General features: G+C 42.9%; 1 protein-coding gene across 1 annotated transcript; it reads right to left on the reverse strand.

Moving 5' to 3' along the window:
• Positions 1 to 1,515: 1,515 nt before the first annotated feature.
• Positions 1,516 to 13,658, reverse strand: LOC311521467 (astacin-like metalloendopeptidase; the record flags this gene model as incomplete). The annotated part of the gene is made up of 11 exons (XM_084629801.1): positions 1,516 to 1,776; positions 3,883 to 4,001; positions 4,372 to 4,594; positions 4,827 to 4,942; positions 6,390 to 6,517; positions 6,738 to 6,819; positions 8,110 to 8,288; positions 9,196 to 9,313; positions 10,914 to 11,054; positions 13,329 to 13,353; positions 13,590 to 13,658. The coding sequence occupies 11 exons, from the start codon at positions 13,656 to 13,658 to the stop codon at positions 1,516 to 1,518; spliced, it is 1,461 nt and encodes a 486-aa protein (XP_084485927.1).
• Positions 13,659 to 13,901: the final 243 nt, after the last annotated feature.

Here is a 13,901-nt window from a genome sequence, read left to right on the forward strand (position 1 = left end):
TTCGGCTCAGTGTGGCATAATCTTTGTTTCAATTATTTATTTATATTTAAAATAATACTACTACTAATTAAAAAAAAAAAAGCCTCTCCCAGGCTGTAGGTGCCCTAACATCAGTAATAGCATAATAAAATCACAGCAGTGTTCAGTTGTCATTGCAATGGGAATTCCTTCCCATCCTTTCCTCAAGATGGAAAGCATCCCTTCAGCCTTCTCCCAAAACCTGATCCAATAGATAGCTTTTGTAGCATGCCTTGAAGGTCACCACATTTGGGTTATTTTGGACCAAGTGGGACAACAAGTTCCAGAGACTTGGAACCCACCCAGAGAAGGCTCTCCCAGCTGCCACCTCCCCTTTTTTATCATGAGGGAAATCCAGCTCAGGCTCCCCTTCTTGTGACAGAATAACATGGGGAAAGAGGTGATCCCTTCAGTTGGCTGGTCCCAGACAATACAGGACTTTACAAGTCATAATCAACACCTTAAACTCTCCCCAGAGACTGATGGGCAGTCAGTGGAGAACCTGGAGCACTGCTTTCCTGTAATCCCAGAGAGATGTCCTGCTCAATAAGTGAGCTACTGTGGTGTACACCAGCCAGACATTAGATGGGTTGTGCTCGCTAGAGCTAGCTAGAGAGAAAAGTTGAAAGAAAACCTGACACACTATAGATCCCAATACTCTATTACAAATGTATATAATTACATATCCCAGAAAGGGGCGTTTGCACATATTCTCTAAGTACAAAGACTACAACAGGCAAATATATAAATGGCAGATTCCACTTTCAGATGAAATCACTTGTCAGACAACTGCCTACATCATCATGATGTATGGGTCAGAGTAGGCCTTTCAGGCTTAACTCAGGATGAAACTGCAGAAATAAAGGGAATCGGTATCATTTCTATTTGTATGCAGGGACGACATATACTTGGGAAGTATAGTATTTTATGCTAAAAATGACATTCATAATTAACAAGTTAGCAATAGTACCTAACGCTTCCGTAGTGTCATTTGATTGCAGATATCAAAGGACTTTACAAATGTGGGTCTGTACGATTAACACCCATTTTACAGGTGAAGACATTTAGGCACAGAGAGGGGAAGTGACTACTGAAAGTCAGTGTCAGAGCTGCAGTTAGAACCCAGGTCTCCGGAGTCCCCCTCCCTGGCTCTAACCACTACACTCTACTGCAAAGTAGTAATACTAGTGTTGCACAGAGATTTTCAAATGTTGTCTTGCTAACCCACACAACTCTTCTGTGTGCTAGGCAGGCATTACTCTGCAGAGATTATGGCCAAAGACCAACATTTTCAAACTTGGGCAGAAGTAAGGCACCTAGAGTCATATTGAAATAAGTCGCCTGATTTCCAGGTCTAAATACCTCCTGCTCTCACAGAAGTCAGGGGAAGCCGAACTTTAGGCTTTGAAAATGTTGCCTGATGTCACACACTGAGTCAGCTGCAGAGTTGGGGTTAGAATTTAGGGGCTGCTGGTCCCCAACCCCATGCTCAGTTTACTAGATTACACTGCGTTCTTTACTGCCTTCATACTTACTGAATGAATATTCAGCCTGGAATCCAGGATACTGCAGGAAGTCGTCACTGTGGAACTGGACAAGCGCTGAGTTCCCAGAGGAGATGAAGCCTGGAACTAGGTCATTTGCACAGTATTTACCCTCAGAACGGGCTGTGGTTGTGCCTCCATCGTAAATAACCAGGTAGTCATGTTGGCATTGAAACGAATCCTCCAGAAGGAAGGACACTATAGTCAGTGATATCTGTCAGTGGGAGACAAGCAAAGCAGACATCTCCACTATGTTCTCAGTGCATAATTTCTGTGAATCATACAGTCATGATTGGATGGGTTAGGGCACCGGAAAACATTCAATTAATAATGAGCCAAATTCTCTGCAAGAGTAAACTGGTGATTTATCAAATAACAAGCTGCTTAACGAGGGCCTTTAGTATTTGTACAGTGCCTAACACAATGTGGGCACTACTGGAAATAACAACAACAATATTTAGATAGTCTCTTTCATCCCAAACTATACAAAAGGATCCCTTACACTCATCACTGATGGTGCATCACAGCAACTGCTTTCCCCTGCACAGCAGCTCTATACGTACATTTGTAACAGGAAAGGTGGGGAAACCCACATCCAATGGGGAAGATATTTAGGTGAGTAGAATGTAATTACTCAAGTTGAAATATGGACAGGTCACCAGTGCTAACCTTATGTGCACTCGCTAATCCTCTGGGGTTTTAACTCTACAGGACTGGCCAGTTTCTAAGAGTTTGGGTGGACGTGAGAGGGCACTGTGGTAGGTTGGAGGAATGGGGCATCAGAGAAGTCTGAGAAGGTTTATTCAGAAACTGTGATGAGGGATGAAAGAGCAGAGAGAAGGAAAGAGCTGGGAGCTAGTTTAACATGGTTGTCATCCTTTGGCTCAGAGCCCTTAAGAGGTAATGCTTGTTTTCGAGATTTTAAGGCCTCACCACCCAACTCTTACAAAATGTGCCGTAGGATTTTTAGTAACCACAGTGGGTCTGGACCTCAATTTTAAATCTCATCTGAAAGACGGCATTGCCATCCACAAAGCAAACACCATGCTGTGGCAACAGGTCAGTTCTGACTCAGAAGAGTGAAAATTACATACTGAGTCACCCACACCACTTCCACAGGATGGCCGCTCTTATGTTCCTGCATTTTCCTGAGTTTTCCTTGGAGGTCTCCTATTAAAATATTAACTAGGATCAGCCCTGTTTGCTTGTGAGACTTAATGGGCTCACAGTGAAAGGGGGTAAGTCAGCATGTTAATGTGTCCCCTTTGGAGACTATAAGAACATCAGAACAGCCATACTGGGTCAGACCAAAGGTCCTTCTAGCCCAGTATCCTGTTGCCAACAGTGGCCAATGCCAGGTGCTTCGGAGGGAATGAGCAGAACAGGTTATCATCAAGTGGTCCATGCCCTGTCACCCAACCCCAGCTTCTGGCAAACAGAGGCTAGGGACTCCATCCCTGTCCATCCTGGCCAATAGCCATTGATGGCTCTATCTTCCATGAATTTATCTAGTTCTTTTTTGAACCCTGTTATAGTCTTGGAGATAGAGATGTATGGGTCTGCATTAATTCGGTTTACTAACTGGAAAATTCCAGCACTATTTCATTATATCTTGGTGAAATTGCCATTAACTCAACTCACTCACCCCTTTGTGTCCTAGAAACACAAAAACATTAGTGTGGATGGGATTTACTTTTCAAAAGTGGATGATGTTTAAACAGGTCAGAAAATTCAAGCCTGCCTCCATTTGTTGCACGGGTAGACAGGTGATGATACCCCTACCTGCAAAGTAGGTGCAGTTCCCCGCAATCTCATTCATTTTCTTTAAAAAAGGCAAGTTCAGGAATGTTCTCTCTCAGTTCTGTGCCCACTGAAACCAGCCCTCTTACACAGATATTTGAAATGCAGACAGGTTGCAGTACAAAATTAACTTAAATCATCTGGAGAAACGATCTGGAGAATTTTGCCCGTGCACTAGCCAGGGTAGAAAAAGAGAGGGCAAGTTAGGGGTGGGGAGAGAAGGGGAAGGTAGGTGGCAGAAGGAGGGTCTGCTATGCTCCCTCCACTGGTGAAAGGCTTTCTGGGAGTAGTATACCTTAAAGGTGCCCCTTTTGCAGCTTTAACTCGTGTCTGGATTCGGCAGAGAAGAACCTGGGGCAGCGCCAAGGTTCTCAATGGGCACAGTGGAGAAGCGTGCCCTTCCAGTTTGATAATTTGACATTCCAAACAGCTGCTGGATATTCTACAGTGACCAGAATCCATTTGATGTGCCATTGCTTCTATCTCCAGGGCAGCCCTACAGCACGTAACCTCAGCTCACCTTGGATCCTTCTGGTGCTATCATTATCCAGGCACAGTCTGTTAGTGGAGGATAGTGAGACGGATACAGTGGAGACTCAAATTTCCCATTCATGGCAGTAAAAGTCTTGCCACATTGCACTGGGAACAGAAAAGGGATTAAATGTACATGGGGACCCCCTTAGCACAAACACACACAGATGCCCACGCAGAGGTGTCCACACAGACACATAAACCTATACACACATTGACATGGATTATGCCTTACAAGGAGGCCTCCTTATGCCACTCTAGCAGCATAAAGAGGGGTTGAGCAGCCTGTACAAAATATACCCATTGAAGGATTTTTTTCCAACCATTGTAATGCCTACGCATTGCATCATCATTGCTCAAACATTTTTAATTTCATTTGTTTTGCATTTGATTTAAAATAATCATCCACAGCTCTGGGGCATAAATGAAAGTTGTCAGACATGGTCTCAGGCCTTACTGGGAGAGACTGGAGACTTACCAAAACTGTAAGAAGCCTTAAATTTGGGCAATGTGGTGCCATCACTGACCAACTCCACAAGCATCATGTTTCCAGAAGACACTACTGAGGGGAGCTGCACTGGTCGACACAATTTGTTCAGAAAGACAGTGTCTCTCCTGCTGCCTCCGTCATAAACCAGAATATGGTTGGAAGCACAGTCTGAGGAGGACTGGATATATAAGGAATTAAACTGCAGGAAAATCTGGAGAAAAGATCATGGAAGAATTTACCAACACAGCTCCAACTCTTCCAACAGTTCACTCCTAGTAGCTGAGTTGATTTTATTATTAATTCAATTGCTCAAGTAAAACTATTTAATCTAAAATATTTATCTAATAAGTTCAATTGTCATTGATAAGAGTACCTGGAAACCGATTGCACACTTAGCCCTCAATAGTTAGCAAAGAGCATTTCGTTCCATAATCACTTCTTACTTTATTTGCAGGGATACGAATCAGCCATACAGAGTTGGTATTTTTGGGGTATGATGATCGGTAGATAGTAGAGGAAAAACTTCCAGTCAAATTAGAGAGCAAAGTGCTATGGATCCCTGGGGGTGGAGAGAATGAAAAGATCTTAATGCTACTGGATGCACAGAAAAAGCAATAATAGAATTAAGTGCTCAGTATGATATACACACTCTTAATTTCCAGACAGAGTAATGAATCTGATATGGAAACACATGTAAGGGAGGACAGTTTAGTTTGGCTTCTTACAAAGGGTTGGAATCCAGAAGGAAATGTCTCCTTCTGATTATCTATAACCACTAGGGGGCAGATTCACTGAACCTGTTGTAGGGTAGTAGAAATGACACCTCCGTATGCTAGCCTGGTCTTCTGTTCCACTGGGAGGATTCACCATGAGGAATGGTGGCCAATACTGAAGCTGCAACACTTTATCAGGGTTTTCCTAGTGAGGACGACAGCTTTAGTTGATGGCTGAGGCTATTACAGCTATGGGATATTCTGTGGCTACAGAAAAGCCCTGTTGAAGAAGGCTACTGAATCAACACATCCTTTGGCCAACCTGGCTGTACCGCATTCTTAGCCTGGGCCAATCCACAGCAGCTGTCTGCTGTTGCAGCCTCCCCCCAGCCATCTGTTGCCAAGGTCTTTACCCATACAAGCTGTTATGGGACCTAGGGTGGATCTGGCCCTTTATATACTTTCCAGGGTGAAATTCACTACTATGCATGGGGCCAGCAAAAGGGCAGAGATGCACCAACTAAGCCTCCCATAAGCGCTATGTGCAGAGGTTTGCATACTTGCACTAGGGTGAATTTTACCTCTATATGCTATCCTCTATATTGGTGGTTCTCAAGCTATTTACCATTGTGGGCCTCATATGCAGCTTGTTATGTGGGACGCATCCTCACAATATATACACTACCTGTATTGCCCTGAGAATGTCACGTGGGCTGCAGCTGTGTGCTGACTGGGCTTCAAGCAGCCTGCAGGTTGAGAACCACTGCTCTGTATGTTTAAATTAAACAGTGTTGAGAAGGGGGCCTTTGATTTTTCCTTTGTTTGGCTGGTTATTCCAGAGGATCTTTCCTTCCATCTTGCTCATTCTGGAACCTTTTCCAGAGGAACTACCTCTTGTCATTCCAGAAATGCCATCCATGTCCACAAATGGCTTTTAAAATGTGCATTACTGAACAGATATGTGCAAATGTCTGATCTCTACACAGGCTTTTCCCAACTGGCCAGCTGATTTGCAAAAACCAATATGTTGAGCAGTTACATTTTTTTAAATGGTGCTCTATCAGTTGGGTTTCACATTTCAGTCATTTTTATCAAAGATGGCAATTGTCTTCTAGGGAGCATATGCCAACCAATCTACAGATCTGCACCATGAACTCACAGGCCTGGAACCTGTTGCATATTGATTGTATTGCTCCATTCAGAGACCGTACAAAATATATTTATTTTTAAAGTATGAGACCATAGCACAAGAGTGGATTAAAATGAATAAGGAATAATATTGGGCTTACTTACCACATTCATATAACTTATTGATTTTGGCCACATCTAGGTTACTCAGTCCAAACCTCTGTCCAATAGGCACTGTGCTATCAGGGAATGGAGTAATGGTTGCCTTTCCAGATGTATTGGAGAAAGCAAACCTGTAGTGATATGAGGAATAACAGCCTAGAAGTTCACTGGGTTGTTTCATTGTTTTACCTTCAAAACACTGCAGAGTTATTTAATTTGGACTGTTGTTGAATGTAATATTCTGAAAAATATACTTTTAAATTAAACACTGCCTTTTTATATTTACAGTTCAGATGCTACTAACCAATCAGTGTTTGATAATGTAATATCAACCTAACCTCATTCTCTTACCTGTGATAGTGCATCACGGAAGAATAGTCATACTTGAGGCCCAGGTTATTAGCTCTGGTTGGCTTAAAGTGATAAAAATCACCTGTCAGTTACAATATATCATGTTTTAAAAAGTGAATCATAGTCCAGTAACAAACTAAATCAGCACAGCAACAATTTCTACTTCTACGTCAAATCAACATAGCATCCTTCACACACTGCTTTGCAGTAAGAGACAATCACATACTAAAGTGATAAGGTAATATGCTTTAGATCTATGGTTACAGTCATCTACATTTGTGTATCTGGCATTGCACGTGCAACCCACTAGGCAGTGTGTGATTTGCATCCACCTCTGTGCCCATATTGTCTGTGGACTGGGCACAGGTTGGGTGTGTAACACACTGTGACCTGTGGGTTACCTAAACTCTCTGCACGTTCATATTGAATGGGGAAGGATGGTCATGAGGTTAAGGCACTGGCCTGGGACTCAGGATGTAGGGGAGGAATTCCTAGTTCTCCCACAAAATTCCTGTATGCCATTTAATTACCCTGTGCCTCAGTTTCTCATCTGTAAAATGGGAGTAATAGCACTTCATTACCTCACAACACAGACACCAGCTTCTTCCTTTCCCTGGGGTTGCTCAAGCCCCACTCAGCCTCAGGCCCCATTCCCACTCCACCCCTTCCTGCCCCTGCACCACCCCTCCCTTGCTCTGCCCTGCCTCCTCCTGCCTAGTTCCGCCCCCTCCCCTGAGCACGCCTGTCCCCACTCCTCCTCCCTCCCCCTTAGCGCCTCTGGCACTCCGTGGAACAGCTGATCTGCGGTGGGTGGGAGGCACTGGGAGAGAGGAGGAGGAGTTGATCAGCGGCGCTGCCGGTGGGTGGGAGGTGCTGGAGGGCCGTGCTGGCTGCCTGTGGGTACGAAGCACCCACTAATTTTTTTCCATGGGTGCTCCAGCCCTGGAGCACCCATGGAGTCGGCGCCTATGCCTCAAGGGGTGTTGTGGGGTTAATAATACTTCCTTGCCTCTCATGGTGTTAATGGAGGGATGATACTATGGAGATAGTGGCCATATAAATAGATAGAATAAAGAATGGCAAGAAATTACAGTGCAGTGCTTCTATTTTCAAACACAGAGATGAAGATCTAGTTAAATCCATATTCAAATGATCATCAGGATGAGACATTTACAAACTTTTTTCACCTTTTTCTGGGCACTTAACAGGGAGGCCAGCTGTACACTCTTGTACAGCCCCTGAGAGTGAGGAATTTACTTTGAGGAAAAGTTACAGATTCAGAACATAATACTTTAGGCCTCAGAATGGTTGACTTAATATAATTTCTCTCTCTCTCGGTCAATCGAGTTCAAGTATATAATATGGTACATACCTGGACTAATGTACTGCCATGCAATCACTACATATTTGTCCCTGTCGTTCCTGTTCTGTTCATGCAGCATCCCCAGTGCATGGTTTAGTTCATGCTGAATTATTCCTTTCCTCATGCAACCCCCTTTGCGCACTGATACCACTTGGGAACCCCCAACCTTTCCAAAGTAAGACCAGCAGCTAGAGAATGAGAGAATATCATTCAGAATTCGGTGATGAAACCCAAAGGCTGGTGCTAACCCTAATTGCAATCCACAGCTGACTGGTTCAGAGGCTGCTGCTGCAGAAAGAATCACCTGTGCTGGCTAGCAAAATCTTTCTGTTCCTGTGGGAGTTTTTGTTTTTTTTCATTCTTGCCCAGTGATTGGACTTTTCAGCCAACATACTTTGAGCTGGTTTGTAGCTATAATTTTACTCTTGAACAGAATCCATAGAAGAAATAAATTGTTAAAATGTGTGAGCTGTGAACAGCATGTGGAAACTGCAGTACCTGTCACAGTTACTATACCAGCCTAGGAACATTGACAAAGTGAATTGGGATAATAGCATTTCACTTCCAGAGAAATGGGTAAAAACCCCACTTTCGATCACAAGTGAAAACAAGTCTGTTAAAGTTTCTACCTGCTTCACTAACCAATTCAGTAAAACTGGCTGGTCTGTACTCAAGAAGGGCCAGGGCTATGCTTGCTTTGAGTCAGGAACAGTGACTTGATCCAAAGTCCATTGAAATTAATGGGAGTCTGTAGGGATCAGATTCCATTATAACATCACGGGCGCTGCAGGTCAGAATTGAGGTTGGTTGGTTGGTTGTGTTGGGGAGTAAGCATGAAAGGAATAGGAGGAAGTGCCATATGTCAAGATACATGGTCTATGGGCAAAGCTGTTATGGAGAGGTACTGGAATAGCCGGGGGGCTGCAGATCAAGATTAAGGTGCATCAACAATGTCAGGAATTCTGATTACTTAGTGCCTATTTTACCTGCTCTGGATCAAACCAATGAGTAGTCCCTCATGTCTAGGAGTACTCATTTTACTCACACTTAATTTTATAAATCAAAAAGCGACAGACTCAGTGCACTGGCACCTACCCATCCTTTGGAGAAATATATATATAGTCAGTTTCCGTTGTGCGGTCTACAAAGTGAATGCAAGTCAAGGTCTCATACTCTTGGATGGCACCAACAATCAGAGCTTTCTCTTCATGAGCTGGGGGAGGAATAGATATAGTGCTTAGTTGATATAAACTGGAGTCATTAGCACACCTGTGTGTGTGTGAGAGAGAGAGAAAGAGAGAGACGCTTTAGGGCAGCAGTAGCCTAGTTTTGTGGCACTAATAACATGCCAGAAGCCATAGGGCTGCACCTAATAAACAAATATATTTACATAAATGAACAAACATGCTAGCTGCAGAGCTGAAATAGGGGTCTGATCCTGAAAGTGCTCTGCACACAAGGCTCCCATTGACTCCAATGGGACTCCCTACGCACAACATCAGCAACATCAGGCTCTAAGGCAAGATCTTTAGAATATCATAGCCCAGACCCTGACTTAAGAAGGGGCTATGGATTTGAGACCATAGAGCCCTGTGTGGCAAAGTTCCATCACCCGTGGTGATGGTGTGGGAGCAGCAGCTCACCCCAAGGGTCTATCTGCCTTATCTCCAACGGACCTGTTCCTCACTTGGCTCCTATTGCCTAACAGCAAGTGCAGGAAAGTAGGCACCAATCAGCTAGCTCAGCACAAAGATCAGGTAGTGTTGGAGTGTTCATATGCCCATGTGGGAAGTCACAGGAAGAAACTGGAAAACCTCCTTCTCCCTGTGTTTAAATGGGACAGGGGAAAAGGAATTGCTGAGATCCAGCTCTAACACCTAGGGTGGGGGAAGCCCTCTAAAGAAGAAAGAATGGAAAGAGCTGGAGGGAAAGTTGTGTCCCATTGTTGGCCTTCCGGCATCCAGGGAAGTGGAAACCTTAGGAGGGTAACAGCGGGGCAGTTGTGTGCAAAGTAAAGTCCACACAACCTACTGCATATGTTGTCTTAAGAGGCCAGCTTCAGGGCCAAATGCTACATGTGGCATCAGAAGTGATCTACAGAAAAGATAAGTTTGTGCAGAGGAGTCAGGATGAATGAGAAAATCTACCTACCACACATTCACCACTGTAGCATCTGGCCCAGGGGAAGAGTCTGGGAGAAAATCTTCCTCAGGAGGCCCATACAGACTTTTGGTGGATATGTACTGGAGGTGGGGGGGGGGCCCGAAATCCTGACTGACCCATGCCCTGTTAAAGCTTAAGCCACCTCTGGCTGGGAGGAAGGGCATCTCTTGGCTCTCTCTGCTACTCCGTGCCCACAAGTGTTGGCATGGCATCTGGAAAGGAGAGGACTTTCACCTCTCTATGTCTCCTCTTTTCCCCTCTCTCTCTTTGCCTCTTGACTGTTGGGAGGGAGAGATTTTCGCCTTTTTTCTCTTCTCTCGTGTGTGTGTGAGGGGGACGGGGGGAGATGAGGTGGAGGAAAGGTGAGGAAGCATTCCAGTGACTCATTCTATCCTATGGGAAGGTGTTTGCGGAGAGGCAGGTGTCTCCTCTCCCTTTTTCAGCCCAGCTTCTTGACAGCTATTTGACAGAGCCAGCAGAACATTAATTAGTGAAACACTTAATGTAGCCACATCATTGTGCTGAATGTTCCATGCTGAAATACAAGTCCTATGCTCTCAATAGCTCTTCATGGGCAGAAAAAACTGGCCCGGGAGGCTGCTAGTTGGCTGCTCCTCACCCATGTTAGCAATGTTAGAATGAAATCTTACTGTAGGAAGAAGAGATGACATAGGGGATGACAACGAGTCCATTAGATGACTTGGGCCAAAAGCACCAGTTAAATGGACAGACAATGGCATTGCGATGTCTTTTGGGGGTAATGTCACCTTCATATAAACGGGTCTTGCTGCCTGTGCAGATGAAAAAAACCTGTTACTGTCAGTTAAAAAACAGAACTGTGTGTATCCTACTGTACATATAGTGACTGAAATTCCACCAAGGGCCTTGTTCTGCCAATGTGAGAACAGATCACGAGTGATTCCTAATGTCATGAGAACCCACTAACAGAACTTCAGACTATACCCCAGTTCAGAACACCTTTGAAGTCTGGGAAGTCCATGTCTGAAATCAGGCATGGATCCTAGCTTCACGGCTCAGGCTGATCTTTAATGATAAGATTCAGAAGCTTAAAGCAAAAATGACATTGACTTCAGGTCTTGTAACTAGCAGCATTTGAGACCCAGTTACTATGAATGACCCCAAAAATGCAAGCCAAAGCCACTTAGTTTCATTTTTCCATCCAAAAATATTCAGTGCCATAGGTTTTGCCTTATTTCATAGCTAAACAGAGTGTCACTTGGCTTCATATAAAACGGAGCCCCTTTTATTCTTGCGAGATTTGTGAACCTGGCAAACTTTTCAGTTAATCTGGTCTGAGTTTCCATTTTGCAACAAAACCTGGAACCAGGTTACGTCCTTGTGGTTTGAGGATTTTGCTGATATTTCCCATAGCTCTACTTACAGCACTGGGAGCAAGGTATTCACACACAAGGTCAAACAGAAGGAGAAATCTGAGAACAATGAGTTCTGTATAATACAATGTAATTTAAACAAACTGAGTCATACTTTCAGTACAAGGTTCTGTCAAATCTTTCCAGGGATTTTTCCTAGTCCTGTTAAATTTATAAAGGATAGCTCACGTAAAGAATCATAAGAAACTAATTCACTGCATTTTGTTTTAAATTGATTACCTTTATTGGATTTTAAAATTAAACTAAAAATGGTTTCTTCTTCACTCTCTGGGAAGGCAACTCCTGCAAGAGATATCAAAGATGTGAAACTTCTTATGCTTGAACAGTGTGAGAAAATATGGATTATAAAAATATAGCACATGGGTACCTGGCATGTTCTTCTCAATATCAGGGAAAATTCTGACCCTACTGAAGTCATTGGGAATTTTGCCATTGATTTCAATGGGGCCAGAACTATATCCTTTGTGATGCTATAACAGTATAAAAGGCAAATCTATTGTAACTGTGTTCTTTCCGATAACAGTTATCCTTGTCCGCCCTTCCATGCTCTTCCTATTGTTTGTTACACTCACTTGGTTTTAGTTCTAAATTAATTGTAAACTCTCTGGGGTAGGGACTCTTTACTATGCATTTGGACAGGGCTCAGAACAAAGGGACCCTGATCCTGGCTCGGACTTTTAGGTACTACTACAATACAAATAATAAGTCCAAAAGCAGTTTATGATTATTCAGAATGGAAGGTGCTATATAATTAGACTGCTATAATTAGATACTATTGAGGACCTAATTCTCCACTGTCTTGAACTTTGTGTCATCATTTATACCTGAGCTAAGTGGGTGTAAAATGCTCCCAAATCTGAATTTTGCATTCATGCTGGTGGTAGCATTTTTCACCCATTTTGCACTCAATTTGTAGAGATGTAAATGAGGCAAGAGGATCGCAGTGGAGAATCAAGTCCTAATTTGCCCTTTCTTAAAACCCATTTTATATGATCTCTCTCAAAAATGGCCTCATTTGTAAACACCCTAATTATATAATATAGACATTTTAAAACGATTGTGCGCAATAGTGTAATATCCAATCATTCTTTCAGTGTTCTGAGGACAAATGGCTCTAGCTTACAGTTCAAGATGTCCTCATATGCTCCCTGATGGCAATTATAACCTTGCCTCTTATGTGGACTGTGCATTAGTCTCCCACATGCACTAAACAACTTGCCTCAGTTAAAGCTGTTCTTAGAAAACTGTTAAGAAACTCAATAAAGATTAAAAAGTAATTGCAAAAAAAGTAAAGCTTCTATTTGAAGTTCACGATAAAGCAAAGTGCTTTCAATCTGGAGCAGAGGGGAAGGATGACAAGAACAGCTCTAGAAACTAATGGCAAAGTGTTGTAACTTCATACCAAGGGAGCCCTAATAATGGAGAGTTAATAATGGACATTAGGAGAGAATATTTCCTATTTAAGAAGCAAAAAATAACAGGGTGAAACACAAGTACCATTTAGGAATAGTTGTAACCTGAAGCAGTAAGATATGCCAAGCTCTTTGCATTTATGTACTTTAAATTTAAATGATTTCAGCTCAGTAAGAGGGCTGATACATTCCTGGTTTTTTGATTACAGTAATTTTCTAGTATTGTATAAATCACACTTACCTTCATAGCTTTGTTCAGTGTTCACCTGCAAGAAAAATACATTTTTTTCACATGCCAGTTCTGTCAGAAATGTAACACATCTGGAAAAAGGGAAACTGAAAAGAATCAAAACATTCAGATTAATTAAAAATAATTGTCCAACTTATTTCCTAGCATGTTAAAAGGGTGGAGGGTGAGGAAGGTATCCCAGCCATCCAGCAAAGAAATAAAAATCACATACAAGAAACAAATCTGTGAATGGCTCTGTTGTTTTACTCTCACCTGGATAGGGAAGCCTACACTGAAATAAAAGTGAGATGCAAAAAGGACTAGTCGAATCTTCAAGTCCATCCTCAACTTCTGAAAACTTGTCTGGAATAGTGACTATGACTCACAGTTCTGGAGATACCTATTTAAATTCTTTGGTACCTTGCTGTGCCTCTACCAGATTCTGACTATTCATGCAAGAAGATGGTGTGGCCAATCAGTTGTCAGGAACAGAGAATTAGAGAAACAATGGACTTTAAAACAAACATGAGAGATCTCTGGAGAAAGGTGTCCAGAGCCTTATCACAAATGTGGAGGGACACTGTC

This window comes from Lepidochelys olivacea (genome assembly GCF_965140295.1).
Source record: "Lepidochelys olivacea isolate rLepOli2 genome assembly, chromosome: 6".
Taxonomy (NCBI): domain Eukaryota; kingdom Metazoa; phylum Chordata; order Testudines; family Cheloniidae; genus Lepidochelys; species Lepidochelys olivacea.